Raw genomic sequence first — 22,686 nt, 5'->3', positions numbered from 1 at the left:
TTGCTAAGTTGTGGATGCATACCTGGAAATAAAATGAACAATAAATATGAATTCAGGTGTAAGTTTGGGGTGAAATATTGTCATTTTAGGCAAGTGTTAATATAGGAAGTGTAAAAATAGTCCTGATTTGACTACCCTGTTATTGTAACTTCTGTTTCAGCACCTTGAGTTCATGGTGTGTAACTGCCCTGATTGATTACAGTTTGAATCAGCAGTGAGGCACCTGAGCATAACCAGTTTGATCTCTTACTTGGAAAGAGAAATGGAACTCTTGCTGGTCTTTACGTTTTGTTACCCAATTTTCAGGGAGACTTTTCAGCTTAATAGCCCTCTTTCCATTATAAGAAGAGTTCATGAAGTCACATGCACTTAAATTCATAATTGTGAGATGTGGATATTCAGCCAGCTAATTTTAATGTGATGCATATGGGCCTTTGAAAAATAAAAATTACAGCTTTGAACTGGGCTTTCTGAGTAAAAGATGTAATATTGCAAAATGTGTAATCTCTGGGCGGTGAGGGTAAGCACTTGTAGAGAAATGCTTACTGAACTCAACGTGTTTAGCCTAGATAGCAAGGAGATTTAACTACAGTATGCAACTTTGATGGTATGTTGTGGCAGTAGCTATAAGTATATGCAGAGAGTTTAGAATGCATTCCTTAGATATAAATTAGAAACAAGATTAGAATAAAGTTTGATTAGATAACACAGTGGCCCTGTTCCAGCACTTGCAGAGCATTTGATTTTGATGTTGAGCTGGGCTGGCTTGTGGAGTGAGAGGTCTGAGTGCTTTGGAGAGCTAGCTGGCTTTGCAGCTGGAGTCTGGCTGGAGGGTGCTCAGCAGATAACGCTGTCCCTGTCTGATGGAAGAAGGAACGTGCCTTGAGTCTCTTCGCCAGGAATCTCCACTGCCCTCCTGACAACTGAAACAAAAGTAGCAGGGGGGGCTTGCAGAGTGAGCAGTGGGCAATGCCATCTGAATCTTTCAGAACCTAATATCAACACTAAAGTTTGATTCTTCTTGTAGTGCTTATAGTGCATTAGTTGTGTTAACGGATTGGTGGAATTCAGGACAGTGAGTTGTGGGGGTGGTAATCAGGATAGATAGTGAAATGTTTCCTAATTTCTTATTTCCTGTTAAGGCCAAGTCAGCTGGGGTGTTCTGACTGATCTATGGCAGTATCTGTCATAAAGAAACATTGAACGTGCTGGGATTCCTGCCATGGTGAACTGTAAAACCTTGCATCCTCATAAAGAAACCCACAGCTTCTCATCAGATATATGTAAGGTCTGTTCTGCGTTAGCTTCTTACCAGGATGCCAAAGAGATCTTAGCTCACCAGGGGAGTGAGCTAGGAGCAGAGGAGCTGTGTGCATAGGGTAACTGCAGTGTCCAGTATAGGGTTGCAGCTGTTTTCTAAAGTCAAACAGAACAACCTGTAATGTAAGTTTTCTTTTAAATCTCCTTCGGGAGCTGGGCACATGAGTAGCTGGCAACAAGGTGGGAGACTTCCTCCTAGCTCTCAATAACTAGAGCTATTGCTTGATCTGCAGGTAGAAAACGTTCTCCAGTATCTGTCAAAGATCAGAAGTAGGGGATGGACATCACTGACGTATATACGGTTCATCAGACTCACCTGTCCATATGTAGTACCTTCCAGGGCAAGCTGTCAGCATGTGTTACTGACAGAAACATTCAGAGTTTTAACAGTACATATAACATATGTACCTTCATATGCATGAAAGATCAAGAGCATAGAGATGACTGTGAACATCACTGAGACTTAAAGCAGGCTGGCAGATGGGCAGAACCGTCAGGACATAAAGAATGTAGGGTAGAATGTCTTTGCAGATAACGTCCCTCTTGCCTGAGCTGTGTTCCATCTCTTTGTGCCTTATTTTAATGCATTTCTCGAGTGCATTAAGATCAATTGAAGTGTTATTATTCTTTGTCTAAAACTATCTGAGCTTAGGCTTTATTATACTCTTGGTGTTTAACAATGCACTTTTCTTCCCCTAAGAAAATGATTTAGGCCACTGTAGTTTCTTTATGTCATGGATATGATTCATTTTGGCCATGGGAGGAGAATGACAGTTACTTGCTGCACAGACCTTTCCTGTGATTCATGGAGTGCCATTTATGTCAGCCTTGAAGGAGACACTTCATATGCATCCTAGCAGGAAGGAAAAAGAGCCTGAACACAGTTACGAGATAGGATATGGAAGTTGAGTGGGAGGGAAGGGAGAGGGGAGAGGGAAATGTTGCACGGATGCCAAAATTCTGTCTGTGTTATCCATTTACCTACTTGATGGAAAATGGATATGTACCAAGTTTATGTATAATTAAGGGAAACATCGTAACTGTAATTGCCATGTTCACAAAATAGTACAGCTTATTATATAACTTTTTTGGGTAAGTGTATCTTAACACTCTTCCTGCCATCTCTGGGATCCATCACTGTTTCATAAAGTGTGCATGCAGTTCCTAGCCCTGAGTGTTGCAGCTAAGCTGGGATGGCCATGGACAGTGCTTTGTCTTAGCTTTGTGCTCTGAGAGATTTTTGTGCTCCAACATGCAAATGCAGTTAGCAACTTGAGAAAGGCACTAGCTTGCCAAATAGGAAATGATCTTCCTTTATTTGCACACACATGCACAAAATTTAAAGAGCTATACTGTGATTTTCTTCCTAAAAATAACAGTGCTGATTGGCTCTTAAGCTGCTCGTAAAGGAGAATTCTCCACTAAATGGCTTTTCCTAATGCTGCATGAGGACTGTGGGCTCTATTGCAGCTTCCAGCTGCATCTCATGGTTTTCTTTGTACCTGGAAAGTGCAGATAGGAATAAATGGGGGCAGGAGAATTAGAAATTTATATATCCTAATTCCTGAAGGCAGAAATGTAGTTAATTTCCTGAACAGGTTAGGGGCTTGTGGCTGTTTGTCCTCTGCTGCTGGCATCACCTGTGTCAGAAGGCAGTGCTGTGCCCGTGGCACCTGCAGTGAGTCTTTGTCCAGCTGAGGAGATGCACAGCAGCGTCAGAATGGGAAAGCAGCGGTGTAGTTCGAGATGAAAGGAGTGACAGTAGGGACAATAAAGAAGAGAATAGAAGTGGATGAGAATTGCTAAGCACATGTTCTGTGTGTTCATTGATTTTTCCCTGGCAATTAAAATGTTACTGTCTGATTCACCGGTGTTACTCAGTTTTCCCTTATGGCTTGGCTTATAAAATGCTGTCTCAATTTTGATTTCATGTTAGCTGTGTTTATTGGGGACAATAGGGTCTAGCTATAGCTGTGGACTATACCACACTGAAAGGGCATCTAAGTTTCTTGTGAATTTTTCTGAAGCAATGTGATGAGTCATGAAATACAGCTTTTGCAGAAAATATCCTGATTGCCTAATGACTAGGTGTTGGTAGCTGAAATTACACACACTCTCTCTGGTTCACATGAAACCAGGGAAGTGTCCTTCTGAGTAAGCTGTTTGTTCAAGTTACCCAAGAAATGTCAAGGTTTATGGTTGCAAAATAGGAAAGAAGTATGTGTTGGAGGAGCTTAGAAACACCTGCTGTGCCTTGTGGCATTAACAGCACCATCTGTAAAGAAAAAATGCCTCCTGAAATGTGTACAGCTGATCATCCATGTGCAACATGCTTTGTTTTGCAGATGATGAAGAGGATGTTAGAAGTATGGAAAATGTCATGTTAGAGTATGCTGCATTGGACAGAGAGCTTAATCATTACATGAGAGCGTTTGAAGAAACGGTAGATCAGGTAAACTATCAACTTCTGTAAAGGTTACTAAACTATGTCCTTATTTAAGTATTGTCCTGATACAAATTCTACATCAAAGTGCTATAGCGGGAAAAATAGGCCCTTGAGCAGTATAAAATACTGAGGTCAGCAGTCTAGCTGTTCACCCCTAATGACACATCTGTGTGCTGCTGCTTTCCACACTACTGCAGCAAGGACAGCACAGGGGGAGCAGCGCTGCGGCACTCAGCGTGGCTGTGGGTGCTGCCATGGCTCTAGTGGTGGCAGCTCCGTGCTGTGAGGAAGATGGAGGTGGCACAGTGAGGGAGGTGGCCCATTTCAGGGACTACTAAGCGGCTGTGGCAGCAGAGGGACTGACGATGCCTGGTTTCCACAGTCTTTTGGCCCACGTGGGTTTGCAGATGCTTAGTAAGGGTGAGCTTGTTAATTGTTCTCCCAGTTTGCCGCCTGAACCCTCGTTTTTGCAAGAGCCGAAGCATGTCAGTATTTTCAGTGGTTTCCAGCTCAGTGCACGGCAGTTGCACAAGAGGTGCTATGAACCCAGGGGTGCTTGCGCAAGCTCCTCTCCAGCGAGCTGCGCTCATCAGCGGATGCCGCGGCCCAGAGGAGGCCCGGGCCCGCCGCCTCCGCTCGCCACAGCCGCAAGGGGGCGCCATGGCCACGGCAGCGCAGGTACAGAGGCAGATCCACGCATGCAGAGAGCGTGTTTCACTTCTGCCTGATGCCTGAGGGCAGGAAGGCCCCCCAGAGGGACCTGCATAGGCTGGATCGATGGGAGGGACCAGGCCAACTGGATGAAGTTCAGCAAGCTCTAGTGCCAGGTCCTGCGCTTCGGTCACTACAACCCCAGGCAATGCCATGGTCCTGTGGCAGAGTGGCTGGAAAGGATTTGAGAGCGCTGGTTGACAGCTGGCTGCACGTGGGCCAGCAGTGTGCCTGGGTGGCCAACAGCATCCCTGGCTTGTATCAGCGATAGTGTGGCCAGCAGGAGCAGGGAGGTGATTGTCCTCGTGTACTCTGTGCTGGTGAGCTGCACCTGGAGTGTTCAGCTTTGGTTCCCCCACTACAAGACAGACACGAAGGCCTTGCAATGTGTCCAGAGAAGGGCAGCGAAGCTGCGAGGGATCTGGAGCACAATCTTATGGGGAGTGGCTGAGGGAACTGGGATTGTTCAGTCATAGAAGAGGAGGCTCGTGGGAGACCTTATTACTCTCTACAACTCCATGAAAGCAGGCTGTGGCGAGGTGAGTCTCAGCCTCTTCTCCCAGGTGACAGTGGTGGGACAAGCAGGAAAGGCCTCAAGTTGCACCAGAGGATGTTCATGTTGAATGTTTCTTCTCAGAAGGAGTGGTGAAGCATTGAAATGTACTGCCCAGGGAAGTCTCTGGGGGTGTTCAACAACCGTGTAGATGTAGCACTGAGGGACGTGGTTTAGTGGCATGGTAATGATGGGCTGATAGTTGTACTAGGTGATGTTAGTGGTCTTTTCCAACCTTAATGATTCTGTGATTCATGAGGGGAAGTTTAAGCTGGACATTAGGAAAAGTTTTTGTGCTGTGTGTACAGTCGGGTACCAGAATGGGCTTCCTAGCACAGTGGTTGATCCCCTGTGGCTGTCAGTGTTCAGGAGGCATTGGGATACTGCCCACAGTAGTGTGCTTTGAGTTTTGGTTAGCTCTGAAGTGGTCACATTGTTGTGTTGGAGGAGCTCTGAAAGACCCTTCCAACTGAACTGTTCTAATCTACCCCTACCATACCCTATCCTATCTCAATGCTTAGAGAACTCATCTTTCAAAGTAACCCATTTTGATTCTGCTAATAGACGCTCGGGTATCAATTCTACAGGGACTTCTGGAGGAAGCAGAAGCATGTCCCTAATTTCCCTTCAAGAAATCTGTGCTTCAAAGCATTAAGGCATTGGAGCATGTCATGTTGTTTGTTTGTTAGTTTTCTTGCTCTTTTTAAAACGAAAGGAGGAGAGAAAAGCTATGCAGCCTTGCACTAGTTCTGTTCTGAGAAATGGCTGAATATTTTCTTTTGTAGGAAGGTTTTCTTTTAAGTTTTAAGCATCCTGAGTCAGATGCTTGGCTGAAAAATAACCATTCAAATAATCAAATATTACATGTTCAAAAGGAGCTGGAAAGTGTGTCTACATCAGCAAATGTTGAACAGCATACTCACTGTATGCCTTTACTCATGTAGCCTTTAAATATGTATTTCAACGTGCATCACCTTAGCTGCAGTCCTCCTAGCTTATATTTCTTAAGAATGGGACAGTTAAGAATTGTTCCCTTTTATTGGAAGTATCAATGATTCTTAAAGCTTTCCTAATAAAACATAGCATAGTCCTCACATCGTTAGAGATTAATGGTGTATAACTGAAACATGGTAGGTTTATATTTTAATTGTAAACTGTTAACTAATTGATGTGTTGTTGAAACACTTTAGTAAGAATTTTCAGTAATCTCATGTTAGGATTATAAAGATGAGGAGTATAAAGACCTGTCCCTTAACTAGCAAAGCGCTCAAACCCTGCTTACTTGACACGCATTTGCTCACAGTCTTCAAGTTATCCATGGGCTGAAATGCTTGCTGCAGCAGCAGTAACATGGGCCATGTAGGTCAATGATACACGCATGACTTTTATGTCATGCATCAAATTGCACTCTTGTAAAAATAAATAAATAAAAATCCTGGAAGGTTGATCTTCTTTTTTCTTTTTTCTTTTTTTCCTCCCTCATTTAGTTCATTCATATTGTGTCATAGATCCTTGCTTGCTAAAACAAGCTCCTGTTCTGTTTGTTCATTCCTAAGACTTTAAATGTGCAGCTCCAAGACATTTAGCACATGTAAGGGTCTGTGTGGATTATAAAGCCAGTGAGGGTTGATCTCAGCCTCTAGCCACACTTCTCCTATCTCTGGGCGCTACTTCACTGGGAATTTTCTGTGCTTTCCACTGGCAGTACACTGAGCAAACCTTTTGAGTGTAAAGAGAAACAAGTGTGTATAATGTAAAACAATATATATGAAGTAGAACAAATATAGGAATTGTTCTCTAAATAGTAAAAGCCTGTGCTTTGTGCTGGAGGACAGCTGTATGCAATGCCTTCAGAACTGTACAGTTATTTCCAGTTAGCTGTCAGAAACCAATTTCAAATTTACTTTTGGGAAACAAAGATACTGTTGCTGAATTTAGGGCAGCACCTGAAGGTAGTGTAGAAAGGGTTGGGTTTAAAATAGCCTCTGCTGGCTTGCTCCCTGGTGCCATCTGAACTCCTTGCCTGAGGGCATTCTGCGGGAAGCTGCAGCAGGTCATTGGGTTTCATAACCTGACTGCTTTTTGTATACTGTCTTAACAGTATTTGTCTCAAACTGGAAAACGTGCTTTATCTAATTACTCTGTGAGTTTGTCTACTGTCATTTTATCAGATCTGTAGTTTCTTCAGGCAGCTGTGAATCTGGAAGTGTTTTACCTTCTAATCACCTGCTTGTAGTTCATGTCCAACTGGAAGTTAGAAAGGTAAGGAGACAGCATCAGTTAAAATCCCAGATTTATTATTTCATTATGCATACGTTTAAATGACTGTCAAGCAGATACTGCACAAAAGAAGTATGTCATGTAAATGACAAATGGGGATATGGCTGCATGTTCTTGAAAGCTGAGTTTTTGTTGGTTTGTACTGCAGTCGGTAGAATGCAGAAGGTGAAACATATCAGCATCTTCTGGTTGAATCAGCAGCCCGCTGAGTAAGAAATGAGCAATTGAATCGCAGTGTTTCCAACAATAGGCTGTGGGAAACCCTTGGTCTGTGGAAACTCCCTGTGCCACTGGATTTTCTTGTACCTGTGGAATGATTGGACTCCTACTGCTGCTGCCTTTTTGAGTTTTAACAAATATATTTTTAAAAAGTTACCTAAGGTTTGGGTCCTTTCCAAGCATAGTCAGGACAGTACTCATATTTTTCATGTAGCAACAGCAGCAAGAGAAAGACGGATGGGGCTGGAGTATGTCTTGCTGACTGCTTTATGTGTGGGAGTGCACCAGAGTGATTGGGACCCAGGGTGACTTAGCCATCTCAAGTGTTCCCTACCCTGGGAGAGCTCCCAGGTGCTCAGTGCCAGCATATTGTGCCTGCTCCCTCGTTGCTTTCTAGGTTAGAAAGGGTGTTGGCTGCGGGCTCCCACTGCTCACTCTTCTTTTCAAGCATTTGACTCTTTGAGGGGCTGCAAGAGCTGGGGTAAATTTTCTGAACTTCCCCGATTTCTCTAAGCAAATCACAAGATATTCTAGATCTGTCTAGAAAACAGGGAAGACTTAACTAGTTCTCCTAATGTAGCATTATTCCTGCCTCTCTTTTCTTCTACGCTCCCATCTCTCATCATCATCATCGTCATCATTAAATTTGGCAGGAAAAGAGAATCTGGCATTTTTTTGCCTTCTGCAAAGGAGAGGAGCATTGAGTTTGGTGGTGGCATTGCTAGCAAGGTTCACAGAATCACAGAATCACAAGGTTGGAAACGACCTGCAAGATCATCTAGTCCAACCACCTTCCCATTCCTATCAGGTTGACTTAGTTCTTCTTATTATAAGTTTCTGCTTTGCCAAACAAGCATTTGTCTTGCTTGTATTGTATTTTCTTTTTGCTAAATCTCAGTGCACATTTGAAATCTAAACCTGAGTGATGTGGAAGGAAAACATAAGAGATGTGTTTAAGAAAAGTTTTAAGGGTCATACTTAAGGAATGGCTGAGAACAGGAAGAGAAAGATAGAAGGGTAGAGGGTGTGGGCTTGGGAAGTCTCGAATTCGTGTAGAGGGATCACTAAGTGGCTGACTGAAAGAACACTCAGAAAGCTGTGGTATTAAGTTAGGGGAAAAAAAGGAGGAGGATATTAGAAGCTTTGTTGATGCTTTGGTTTTATCCCTTCTTTCACAGCTTTCCCATGCTGTTTTAGGTCAGTGACATATATATCAGCCTGTCAGCGACTGCTGATGTATGTCATCTTTGCTTTGATTGCCCTTCATGGAAAACAATGTGAGCACTTGAGCTCAGTTTGTTAATCAAGGATGGCTATGGTTTGAACATAGGAACTGAATTAAACATGTTGTTTTTTTGTGTTTTTGTTTTCTTGGCTTTTGTCTGTAAGGGAGCATACAGCTTGCATAGGTGTGAATCTTGCACAAGAGTTGAAGTCTGGGTGCTCCATTCAGCCCTGTGTGATGTTATGTTTTTTCAAGTGTTCAGTCTTCCCTTGACAAAGACAAGCAGTGTTTTGTCTCTACGAAATAGGCAGGAAGTACTCTCAACTCTTAACATTTGTTTTGCATTTTTGGTAATAGTTCCCTTTTAGAGCAGTAACTTCATTGCAGTGAATGGAGGAGATGCTTGCTCGCTTTGTCCGTATTGTAGAGCAGATCACTTTGTATAGGGATCTGTGGTCTATATGGCCCAGAGCGTATGGGTTTTAATCCTGCAGAGCTTTAATTGCCTTCAGTGATGCAGGCTGTCTTCGTTCCGAGAAGCAGCTTCTAATTGATTTAAGTACATGTGTAGAAAAGGAAAGAATCTTACGTAAAACTATACTGTGTGGGAAAGTCCATGGGCTTTGTTTGACACAGAAACTGTTCAGAAGAATTCTGATTAGGACTCTTAGGACATAATTTTCTAATGACTAGGGCAGTCCTCTCTAGTCTGAGCAAAATGATAGAGATTTGAAAGTATCATCAGCGACACCAGCTGCCTATTAACAGGCTGGGCATCACATTGTTGCTTTGTCTTCTGTAGGGCTAAGTAAGAGGATGACTATGAAACCCTCATATATATAGATATAGATATATATAAGTTAATTCAGGACTCTAATGCACTGCACAGTGCTCAGCCATGTGATAGCCACTGAAGTGCTGCCACTGAGACTGTTTTTGACACTAAACTTCCTAGGGCCTCTCTGGATTTGACAGAGGCTCAAGAAGCAGCCTGGTTTGACACCGATGCTTTCTTAATGAGCACCTTGCTTTTCTTTTTCTTCTTGCTGCACTGTCATGATGACAGCACACTTTAGGGCAAACGCCACAGGTGATGTCTGTATCTGTATCTGTGACCTTTACTATTCCAGCTGACTTCAGAGCATTTGTGCTGTTTGAAACGTGCAGTGCATCAATGTTTCTTAATTCACAAATATTATATGCTTGTCCTGACAATTTTGAGTTGCGCATTTCCTCCAAAAAGTCCTCTGCTGCACAGATGCTGCTGAGAAAGATGTCTCTGAAGTCTGATCCCATGCAAAAAGCTTTACTGAAATGGAGAAATCTTCTTTGAGCTGGTAGAAAAAGTAAAAAGAGCTCTTGCAGTCCTTCTCTATGTTTATTCTGACTGTCATTGTAGAAGCCAATGAGTCTGTCTTGAAGTTCACTTGTAGTATACTGAACTGCACCATCGGCAGCAACAGGTCAATCCTTTGGTGAAAAATGCTTTTCTCCCATCAAGCAAATAGATTTCTGGGGAATTTCTTTCAAATTTCTTACGAAATCTTTTATAACACTGGATGGCTGTTATTTTGGTACACTGGACGCTAATTAAAATTGTTCTTTGCTGCTGCTTGTTGACTTGCTATCTACTAAGGAAGCCATTTCAGTCTATCTTATGGAAGTTTATAGACGTTTATAGAAGAAACTAAGAGCATTGTGCCAAATCCTTCTCATGTCTCGGACAGGCCAACAAGAAGGAAACAGTATGTGACTGTAGTTGTGCCTCCTCATAGGTATAATGCCGTAAGGCTTAATAAATCTTTTGCAGACACGCTTAATCCTGGCACTTCATGGCTTTGGAATTCTTTATCATTTTTAAGTTTATTCTTTGCAATTCCTTTGATGTAGTTTTATAATCAATAGCGCAGTGCTTGTAGTCTCCAAACAGCGGTTCAGACAGTATTGCCCTATTGTAGCTGTGTACTTAATTCCTGCAGAAACTGGGACAAACATGCATTTCAACACATTCCTAGTGTTTACTTTTTAATATTTGCTTTACCTTTTGTGTCTCTCTCTATGTGTTGGGCTAAGCATTTGATAGAAGCCGATTTTTTATTTCCCAAGAGTTGGTAATTCATGTGTATAGTTCATTACAATATTACACTGAGAGTCCACATTTAATAAGCCGCAGTAGAAATACTTGTCTAGTAAGCAGTATATAAAGCAGTAGGAGTAGAGTTCTTTGATTTATGTGGGTTATACAGCACATCTTCAGTAGTGTCTCGTAACAAGCATAAAAACATGCCCTGCTTTTTGGAGTCTTAACCCTGGAAGCCCTTGTGCATGAACATCTGTATGTTTGACTTCTCTGTGGTGACATTTGTCAAGCTAAACATGTTCTTAAATATTTGCAGTGTCAACTCTGTATTGCTGAAATGTGTCTTGGCTTCGTGGGTAGGGGTGAAGAAGCAGGGCCAAAGCTGGTTGCAGAGTGAGGATTTGGGTGAAAAGAAGTGCTCCTCATGTAAAGTTGGGACCTCTGTAGATGGGGTAGCAGCAGCGAGAGTGATTAGAACAAATCTGCAAAAGAAATCCTCAGGACTCCATCTTAATTTGAAATCTATATTTGCCATGATGGGCAGTGGTTTTGTCCTGTAGGTAGCAAACTAGCCTGGGATGAAGGAAGACTGGATACTGTTTTCAGGTCTGCTGAGAGCTTATGTGGTTGACCATGACAAATTGCTTTGCTCTGTGCCATGGGCTACGGTCCTGTGTTCATTAATGCCACTTTTGTGCAGTACCAAACTACCTGGTAGTGACTTTTCATCAAGTAAGGCAGATCACAAGATACCACGCTCTGCTGGCTGCGTGTTCCTTGCAGAAGGACGGACGCTACCTGGTGGGCATAATTCAGTGCAAAATTAGAATTGGCAGAGTGAGTTGTGCTTCATCAGTACATCAAGCAGCTGTGGTGTTTTTGATCTTGTTCTACACATACTGAAACTGGATTTACTATCTAGCCCAACCACGATCTCTGTTTCCACATCTGTGAAATGTGAACGGTATCTCAGTCTGTAAAGAGGGCTTTTTTTTTTTTTTTTTCTATCTGAAGATTTCAAAGCAATTTGTGTTTTGCTTTGTTATGATTTTATTTTAACGCTAGGGATTATAATTGGCAGTCTGAACTGTTTCTGGGATTCCAGAGGGTCAGAACAGAGAACAACTGAAAGTCCCTGTGGTTTGAATCCCTGCTTTTCTAGGCAATGTCTGTGTTTCAGAGGTAACATGAGTTAATGCTGTCTGGCTGAGCTTACTCTAGTGGAGGGAGATAAAATTATGAAATGTTCTATTGGGTAGGTGTTGAGGTAGACAGCCAGTGCAAATTAAAAGGCCATCTTCATCTCCCATCAGGGATTATTATTTTTTGTTGTTGATGAAACCTATTGCTGGAAACAGTGGAGCCGTAGCTTCGGTTGATCAGCAGTGAAAACAGTCTTTCAAATTAACCACCTCATCTAGAAAGCTCCTGCTGACAGCACAAGGATTTAAATGCTGGGGCCACCGTTGAGGGGAATGCTAAGGGCTGAATGATTCCCAGCAGTGGGGGGTTTTGACTTGAAATTAATTTCTCCTGTTAATTGAACACACCCAATTTGATCAGTGTCTTTGGGGAGACAAGTTTGGAATGTTTTCCATAAAATGTCTCTCTCCAAATGTTCAGTATTGTTTTAATTAGTATAATTGTTTCCAGATAGTTTGTGCGTATTTTAATATTCCTCCTCCGAAGTTTAAATGTTAGACGACTCATTTAAAAACATGTGCTCTCTCCTCGTATGTTTTCCTGACCTTATCAATAGAAGTATTAAGTTTCACAGATCTTCCCTCTGCTAAATTCTTAGCAGCTTTATGATAAATCACAGATGAAGCGTTGCTTACAGCATTAATAAATCACACTTTTTTTTGGTGCTGATACTACCGTGAATGGTTTTGTTTTTGTTAAAGAATGTCACTTAGATCTGTTAGAATTTGTTACTCTCGTTTGTAGCTTCCTCATAGCTTATGTTATTAGGGAGTTTGGTGAGTTATCCAATGCCGCATATCAGCAGGAGTGTGCATGTAAGATACTACATGTAGTTCACAGAATCACCAAGGTTGGAAAACACCTACAAGATCACCCAGTCCAACCATCCACCCATCACCAATAGCTCTCACTAAACCATGTCCCTCATCACAAAATCCAAACGTTCCTTGAACACCTCCAGGGTTGGTGACTCCGCCACCTCCCTGGGCAGCCCATTGCAGTGCCTGACCACTCTTTCAGAGAAATGGTTCAGAATGTACTGTACTCCTGTGACTTCGTAATATGCATTGTATTGAATGTTTATCCCTTAGAGAACTGCATATTTAACGCCTTTGCTACAGTGGGAAGAATGGAAGGTTTGTGGAGCATTTTGTTGTTCTCTTTAGTGTTGGGAGGTTAAAAGCAGCTTTGTGTGGTTGCTTTTATTTCACTAAATGATGACTTTCTCAGGATTTTCAGCGCTTGCGCTCAGCCTGTTCTGCAAATGTTGAACTGTCTTTCTTTCTCACCTTTCTCTTTACTCCTGTCGATGAGAGTTAGTGCTTGGAAAGGAAAAAAAGAAAGAGCATGACTTCTTTGTGGTTTGCTGCAGTATGCAACTCTGCCTACTTTAATGCCTATTAAAATTAGAAATATATACTGCTTAAAAGTGTGTATACATGTAATTATCTTTCCAGCTTGAGATAGATAGGTTTTAGGGAAGACCCAAATCCTGCCAGAAATCAATACCAGATGGCACAGTATCTCCCAAGTGTGGCCCTGCTGTTGATGACCTACTGTGGGTTACAAACACTGCGCTTGATAATAAAGGTTGGCAAGCTGAACTAATTTCTGGGCTCTCATCTTATTTAACTAAGTACATAACCTGAGCTGAAGCATTTATTTTATCCTTAGATTTGTGCATTAATGCTAAAGGATGTTTTAAAAGGCACTGTGCTTGAAACTTCCATGTAAAGTGTAATGTTCACATTAATGCTAACACACATTGCATCTGATAAATTCCAGAAACACACAGGAATGTGATATTACTGTTAATTCTGACTATTTTTTCTCCATATGTTTGTGCCTTACTGCACTGCCACTGCTTCAGTATGAATATTTCACAGCGTTCGTTCAACTAGATGCTCATCCTTTGTTCAAAGCTGTTACTACGCTGTTTTTTCCCCAGCAGTCTGTTGTGTGCGTTCTGTGTAGGGCAAGGTGAGTTTACAAGGGTTTCTGGATTGATGGCAGCTCTCGCAGGGCAATCTCACAGGGTGTGGTTTTGTGGTGTGTGGTAATTGTTGTAATGGTGATGTGTGGGCTGTGAATGAAATATTTCTCCATAGATATTTTTATGCTTACTTGAAGGTGATTAAGGGATACAGGTAAAGGCCAGCCTGTGCTAGGGGCAGTTTGGTCCAGTTCAGTAAAACGGTATTGAAACAGAGGGTTTCTGGACTCAGCTATTAAAATCCCTGCTGCACCACCTTTATGCTCCCTAAAAAAAACCCACCTTTGCCATCACTGTTAAACTCTACTAAAGGAGTCACAGCCCTCCTCCTCACCGCCTCTTTACCCAGGAGTCATAGAATCACCTAGGTTAGAACAGACCTTCAGTATCACCAAGTGCAGCCATCATCCCATCACTAAACCATGTGTAAACCATGACCCTTAGTGCCATCTCCCATATATCTCTAAGTACCTCCAGGGACACAGACTCCACCACTTCCCCGGGTATCCCATTCCAATGCTAGAACACCTTGGTGAAAAAATCCTTAACAGTGCCCAAGCTAAACCTGCTCTGGTGCAACTTGAGAGCATTACAGCATTACGTCCTGTCCCTTGACACCTGAGAAAAGAGTCCAACACCCTTCTTGCAGCAACATCCTTTCAGGTAGTTGTAGATTGCTGACCTCTCCCCTCAGCCTCCTCTGTACTGAAAAGCCTCAGTTTCCTCAGCTGCTTCTCATAATTTTTGCTTCCTGATCCCTTCACCAGCTTTACTACTGCTGTCTGCACAAGCAGCTTGAGTTTGGACTCAAGCAACTCGTCATCATTCTTATAGTGAGGAACCCAAAACTGAACGCAGTATTGGAGGTGTGGTCTCCGTGAGTACAGATGAACAAACCCTTCCCACGTCCTGCTTCCATGCTATTTCTGATGCAGGCCAAGATGCTACCGACCTTCTTGGCCACCTGTGCACACTGCTGGCTCATGTTCAGCCAGCTGTCGAGCTGTACCCCAGGTCTTTTTCTGCTGGGCAACTTTCCAGCCACTCTGCCCCACGTGTGTGCTGTTATGTCCCAAGTGCAGTACCCAATATAAAGACTTGTTGAATGTTACGTGATTGGATGTGGCATATTGATTGTATTTGTTCTGTTGGGCAACTGCACTTCCTCTCTCCCTGCTTCCCCCCATACAGCCTGAGGATTTAGAATCCTTTTCTTGTCCTCTTCTTTCAGCCAAAACTGGAGCTGGCTGTTACTAATCAGATGGCATGCGCTTGGAGAAGGCTTACAGAAGCACTGGCTCTTCCCCACCCACAGCAATGCATGATATCGCCTGGCAGACAAAATCCAACAGAACAGTAGAGATCCTGTTGAGCAACGTCTTACAAGAATCTGACCTACTAGTCAGATTTGCACAGTACTGTCCTAGTCAGTTATAGCGATGTATTCCTCTGCTAACGCTGTGTGAGTTAATTAGTCCTGAAGGTAACTAGTCATCCTCTTTAATCTACCAGTTAAGTTTGCATATGCCTAGCCTCCTTCATCAGTCAGTCTTAAAAAGATATATACAGACAGATGCCATCAACCAGCTTTCTACACACAGCATAGAAAATTATAGTTTTAAAGTGTATTAGTGCCCCAAATGAGCCACAGTACTCATAAGTACTTTAAAGCGTTCTTTTCAGTGCTTTTAAGTCCGTTAATTTGTTAATAGAAGAACAATTTCTTATGGTAAGTAGAAAATCCAGATAAAGTAAAAAGCACCCAGAGGATCACAGGTGTGGCTTTACTTCTGTTCGAAGAGAAACTGTCAATTATTTCAGATAAGAGATGACTATAATAGCATTATGTACAGCCACGGATGGAACAGAAATGCTTATTCATTATGTGTCATATAAAAACAAAGGGCCCTTTAATGAAATTATCTAGCAGCAGCTTTTAAACCAGAAGAGGAAGTAACATTTTACATAGTGAATAATTAAATTGTGGAATTAATTACCACAGGATGTTATGGAGACCAGAAGCATCAAAGGGTTCAAAAATCCACTGGGCAAATTCATGGAAGAAAGAACCACTCACAGCCATTAGATACAAATACAGTCACAGACCTGGGAAACCCCTAATGTGCAGGTTGCAAGGAGTAGGGGAAATATATGTTGGGGAACAGCTGGATATCTTTTTATTCATCACTCTTGTTATACTCCTTCTCCAGGTTTTTGCAGCTGCCTGTGTTAATGATGAGAATGTGCTAGGTAGATCTTTGGTCTGATGCACTACTCACATCTTTCAGCAATAAAAATCAAACTATGTAAAAAATACAGAACATACATGCACTACCACATTCTGAAATTGATGTTGGCTGGCTGGCTGCTTGGTTTTAGAGGAATAACATTTGCACTATTTCAAGCCTATTTGGGAACATAGTTCTATCTAAAAACTACCTTTCGCCTCCAAAATTGTAATAAATAGAACATTTTCAGGGTATCTAGTAATTTATCTTTGTGTTCTTGCTCTTACATTTGATGATTTAAAAAATGAGTAAATGAACATCTCCTGCTCAGGGCATTGTTACATAATTGAAAATTTCTTAATCTGAAAGCTCACTGCAAATCCGTGTCATATAAAACTACACAAACCATTTAATAATTAGGTAACAGCAGATAAAATCCTCCTTGAAGTTAGCATAGCTACACCCACTTGGACCAAAGGAAAGAGAAGCCTTCAGCTAGATCCTTGTCATGTAGCCAGTTTTCTCCCTTAATGCCCAAGAAAAACTTAATAACTTGTTCAAAGTATTGAATCAGGTATGCAGCACTGATGAGAGAAGATGAACTACAGCCCTGGGTGAGTGTCTTACGGGGCCGCTTAGACGTGATGGAATTCCAACTTCAGTACCTGCTCTGATCTCAGGCACACCACATGGGATGAAATGTTTTCCTGAGCAGTTAGGATCCATACAGTGTAGGTTTTCTACGTATTTTAATAGATGACAATCTGAAAGTTTTAAGAACACTCTTTGATATTCTTGGATCAGTGAACATAAAAATGCCTTTTATATACTTATTAGCAGTGTTATACACTAGAAAGGTGGTCCAACCAGGACTATAAATGTGATCAACAAAGTTCTGGCATGGTGGCATTTTACAGAAGAAAACTGGGAGCCCACAAAGCATGTTATTTATTTGTTTGTTTGTTTGTTTGTTTTCTTAAAAGAAAGTATTAAGTTGACTTTCAGAAAAAAATGTGTTTTTATACCTTTTCATTTGCTGAGAAAAGCTTGGGTCCACCATTTTGTGACTGTTTTGCAAGTAGCTTTTGCCTCCCTGCAAACTCCAGTTTCTCCGTGTCAGCCTGACCTCAGTGCCAGGGAAGGTTCTGGAACAGATCATCTTGAGTGACATCACACAGCATGTGCAGGACGACCAGGGAATCAAGCTCAGCCAGTATAGGTAACGAAAAGCAGATCCTGTTTGACCAACCTCATCTCCTTCTATGATTGAGTGACCATCCAGGTGGATGAGGGAAAGGCTGTTGATGTGGTCTACCTAGACTCCAGCAAAGGCAAGGTGAGAATCAGCTTCTTCTCTCACATAACTAGCAACAGGACTAGTGAGAATGGCTTTAAGTTGTGCCAGGGGAAGTTCAGGTTGGATGTTAAGAAAAGTTTCTTCTCTGAAAGAGTGGTCATGCGCTGGAACAGGCTGCCCAGGGAGGCCGTTGAGTCACCGTAACTGAAAGTATTCATGAAACATTTAGATGTTCTACTGAGGAACAGGGTTTAGTGGGGAATATTGGTAGTAGGTGGGTGGTTGGACTGGATGATTTTGGAGGTTTTTTCCAACCTTGGTGATTCTGTGATTCTATTCTTTGATTCTGCAGTAAAGTGTTTTGCTAGGTACTGTCTGCCAGTTAGATGTCAAACTAAGATTTACCGTAGGTGTTATCCTCTCAACAGAGCAATCCCACTGATTTTCAATCTACTGACTAGACCATTTGATTGTATTCACCACTTTCCCTATGTCTGCCTAGCAGGTCATTTCATCACGTAGAGCAATCAGGTTGATCAAGCACTATCTACTAATTGTAAGTCCATCTTGATTAATGCTGACTGACTTTTTGTTCTCTGCATGTTTGGAAGCGCATTCCAAAAGGATGTGGTACATAATCATTTCAGGGACTGAGGTGAGGCTAATCAGCTTATAGTTGCCCCAGTCCTTTCTCATGCCTTTTTTAAAGGCAGAGATAGCACTTGCTTTTCTCCTGTTGTCATAGAATCATAGAATCACAAGGTTGTAAAGGACCTACAAGATCATCTAGTCTAACCATCCTCCCATTACCACTGCTACCACAAGCACTAAACCATGTCTCGTAGCTCCTCATCCAGACTCCTCTTGAACACTGCCAGCGATGGCTACTCCACCACCTCCCTGAGCAGCCATTCCAGTGCCTGACCACTCTCTGAGAAAAAAAGTTTTTCCTTATGTCATGGAACTGTCCTGATAGTTATGTTTTTTGTAGGTAACTGACAAGGCATCTTGGAGTCACATCAGCCAGTTCTCCCACAGTATTCTAGAGAAGGTGGCAACCCATGGCTTGGACAGCTACACTCTTTGCTGGGTGAAAAGCTGGCTGGAGGGCTGGGCCCATAAAGTGGTGGTAAATGGAGTTAAATCCAGCTGTCGACTGAGCACAAGTGGTGTTCGCCAGGGGTTGGTTCTGGGGTCTGACTTGTTTAATATCTTTAATGGTAACTTGGATGAGGGGATTGAGTGCACCCTCCGTAAGTTTGCACATGTCACCAAACTGTTTTGATCTGTGTGAGGGTAGGATGGCCCTACAGAGGGACCTGGACCAGCTGGATCATTGGGCTGAGGCCAGTGGAATGAAGTTCAACAAGACAAAGTGCCTGGTCCTGCACTTTGGCCACAACAACCCCAGGCAACACTACAGGCTTTGGTCAGATTGGCTTGAAGTTTGTGTGGAGAAATGGCCTGGAGATGTTCATCAGCTGTTGGCTAAATATGAGCCAGCAGTGTGCCCAGGTGGCCAAGAAGGCCAATGACATCCTGGCTCGTATCAGAAAGTGTTGTCAGCAGGAGTAGGGAGGTGATTATTCCTCCGTATTCAGCACTGGTGAGGCCATGCTTCAAGTACTGACAGCGAAGCTGTTGAGGGGCCTTATTGCTGTCTGCAACTCCCTGAAAGGAGGTTGTGGTGAGGTAGATGTTGGCTTCTTCTCTTGCAATAGGACTAGCAGGAATGGCCTCAAGTTGCACCAGGGGACATTCAGGTGAGATGTTAGGAAAAATTTCTTTTCTGAAAATGTGATTAGGCACTTGAATGGACTTTCTAGGGAGATGGTTGAGTCATCATCCCTGGAGGTGTTCACAAATTGTTTAGAAGTTGTGCTAAGGAACATAGGTGATAGGTGAATGGTTGGACTTAGATCTTCTTGGAAGTTTTTTCCAACTTCGGTTATTCTAAGATTCTTTTGTCACTTTCTGATGATTCTTGTCTAGCAGTATGGATTTGAATACATTTAGTGTTCTTCTTCAACTCATTCCTAACTTTTCTTCCATAGACTGCTCCTTCCCAACCAGTCCTGGTAGAACTGGAAATCTAGGAGGAATCATTGCCTCTGACGATTTAGGCAAAAATATGATGAGTACTTCAGCCTTTTCCAACACATCGATCACTACTCTGTGTACCTCATTCTTTAATTTCCCCACATTTCTTCTGATCTTACAGGATTTCTTCTTGCTGCCATCACTCGTTTTAACTGTAAAAAATACTTTAGGGTTTCCTGGCTTTGTCTTCAAGCATCAAAGCACTGCTTTTGTATTTCCTTTTGTTGCCTGTTCTTTTGCATTTCAGTTCATTAAGGAGCTCCTTGACTGTGAGCCTTCTACTGAAATGCCTAGTCTTCTTTTACAACAGGATGATTTATTCCTGATTTGTCAGTAAGTTTTCTGTTACAATTCAGCACCTACTGTTGGCATCTTTTGTGTCAGTTTCCCAGGAGTTTCAGCTAAACGATTCCTAACAGTTGGTAGGTTCAGTTGCTTAAAGTCCTGAATCCTACACCTTCTGCTTGCCTTCTCAGTCTTTTTCTGGATCCTCAGTGCAATCAGTGTGTGGTCACTGCTCCCAAGCTAATATTGGTGGCCGCATTTGCCACTTGTTCTTCCGTTTATGCTTACTGGTTGAGTATTGACCTTGTTTGGTCTCTTTAGCATCTGTATTGAAAAGTTATCATCAGTGCAGTCTGGAAACATTCTGGAATGCTGGCACAATGCCATGGTGCTCACATGGTTGAAATCTCCAAGGAGTATCAACTCCAATAAGTGGGTTATTTTAGATTATCCACTTCTTCCCATTGTTCATGTGGTCTGTGAAAGGTCCACAATGCCATGTGACCAGTACTGCTCTTGCCTTTGCTTTTGATGGTAAGATTCCTGGTGGATCTGTTTTACACTGGAACTCCGCATGGACAATGAGATACTCTGTAAGAAAGTGCAGCTGCCCTTCTCACAACTTGTTCTTCTTGACCAGTCTTTATGACACTTTTCCAGTCATGCATGGTTTCCCATTTCATCTTTGTGATCCTGATCACAATCGCAACTCTGACTCTGCACGGACTTCCAGTTCTTCTTGTTCATTGCCCAAGCTTGATGCATTAGTTTCCAAACCTTGCCCAAGCTCTGTGCATTTGTATTCAGATTCTGGAGGTAAGGCTCTGCAAGCCCTCCCTTCCGAGTAGGAATGTGTAATTTTCCCTTCTAGGCTTTTCTCACACATTCTTTCTGCTCCATATGCACTGTCTCCTTACCTCTGGGCATAAGTACCCATCCCTCAGCGAATTTAATTTAAAGCCATCCCCACTAAGTGAGCAGATTTCTTCACAGAGGATTTTTTGTCAGGTGGCTTCCCTATCTTCATAGCCGTCCTTCATGGCATCAGTCTCCTGGCTACATCTGCTAGCCGAACTTCTCCCTTGACTAGAAGAGTTGAAGAAAGCAGGACTGGGATTTCCGCCATCCCATGTTTGCTCAGATCTCTGTGCTGCATTTGAGCTTCTTGGGATTTCCCTTGGCTGTGTTACTTCTGTTCTACAAGGATTAACAGCAAGTGGCAAAATCTGGGAGACTGGATAAATGATGACAGTCTCTCTGCACTGTCGGTGACCTTGGCTCTGGATGAGGAGCACACCTGCCTGGATAGCAGGGCTGAATTCATCTGTCTCACGTGGGGGATAATCAACAGTCACTAACACAGCTGCATTTCAGTGCTCAGAATAATCCAAAGGCTTGAGATACCCACTCAATATTTGCTCCCAAAACACCCACTGCTTTTCTAAACTGTGAGGCGCAGCTGGAGAAGGAAACAGCTTTATTCCTGTTACCCGAAGTCACTGGCATCCAGCTTCTACACTCTGCTTGTTCCTGTTCTCTTCCTTCAGTCATGCTTTCCTTCTTATCCTACTGGCCTCAACCTGGTGCCTTGGAGAAACTTCTTCAAATCCGTTGTTCTCCCTCGCGTCAGCCCTGATGTGGCAGTGTTATCTCTGTGATTTCTTATTCTCCCCGCAGTCTGTCTGCCAAGTTTACTGCTTTGCTTCTGTATTCACGTCCCGATGGTAGGCTCCTTGCTGCTGGGGCTCCCCTGGTGGGCAGGAAACTGATGCAGGAGAGCTTTGCCCCTCCTGAGACTGTCACCTGGCAGCAAGCTGCTCGCACTGCCGGTTAGTTCTTTTGTTCCTGCTGTGTAGGGCCTTGTGATTGCTGGTACTGTCATGCATTGCTGCTTATTGCACTGCTGTTCAAAGCCAGAGCTGGGATCTGGGGATGAGTTAATTCTGCTGCTTTACGAATGGAATTAGCAGTTCTAGTTTAGGGGCAGACAAATTATTTATGATTGTTGATTTATGTAGCATTTATTTTCTGTGCTTTCCACAACAACCATGCAGTGAAGTAAATATATGTTATTTTTCTTCTATGAAGTATTTTTAGTAAATCCTCGGTGCCTGTTTTATTGAATGACTAATGAGTTTTGGTACATCTGTATTACATCTATACTGAGTCATTTTGTTTTGTAATGGTGCATTTAAATGTTAAGATCTCTTCAGAAATTAAGTATTGTAAAAGACTTTAACCTTTTGTTCTGAGCATTGGTTTGTGCTGGCATGATGTCACCACTAGCCTCTGCTATGGCAAAGAGCTCCTGTAAGCTGAAGGCTCTGGGAGTGGTGTATCACAAAAACATTTCTGTAAGCCATAAATGAACCAGTATGTTTTTACACAGCCAAAATTTTGTTTTCTTGAATCAGATCTTCCCCTCTTGCTGTGTGATGTTGTCACATGTAACATTTCACAATTCACTGTTGGACTCTTAGTTTTCCTAGGCCACTGCTCACCCAACACTTCTAAAATTTTTCCTTCTCTCCTCTCAGGCTGCCATTAATTCACATTTTGAAACTGGAATTTTGTTCATGGGGAAGGTTTTACCAACATCGTAAGCAGAATAGTTACATCAGTGTTCCCCGCTTTCTTGCTGTGAGTTGAGTGATATGTTTTTTTCTGTTTGTTTTTTTTTTCTGTGTTTTATTTTGTTGAACTCTCATATAGGACATGTAACCCAGAGTAACAATGAAAAAAAAAG

At 42.5% G+C, this 22,686-nt stretch overlaps 1 protein-coding gene across 2 annotated transcripts in view; it reads left to right on the top strand.

Moving 5' to 3' along the window:
* NSMCE2 (NSE2 (MMS21) homolog, SMC5-SMC6 complex SUMO ligase) overlaps positions 1-22,686 on the top strand; it is a 128,041-nt gene that overhangs the window by 24,916 nt on the left and 80,439 nt on the right. For both annotated transcript variants that reach the window (XM_042834077.1, XM_042834086.1), the window contains exon 3: positions 3,666-3,772. In XM_042834077.1, the coding sequence (XP_042690011.1) occupies positions 3,666-3,772 (107 nt within the window). The remainder of the gene's footprint in view (positions 1-3,665; positions 3,773-22,686) is intronic.

Source organism: Centrocercus urophasianus, unplaced genomic scaffold (assembly GCF_019232065.1).
Source record: "Centrocercus urophasianus isolate 14NV4802_14NV808 unplaced genomic scaffold, USGS_Curo_1.0 seq_11, whole genome shotgun sequence".
NCBI classification, from domain to species: Eukaryota; Metazoa; Chordata; class Aves; order Galliformes; family Phasianidae; genus Centrocercus; species Centrocercus urophasianus.
The sequence above is the reverse complement of the archived record's forward strand: the minus strand, read 5'-3'. Positions and strand labels throughout refer to the sequence as shown.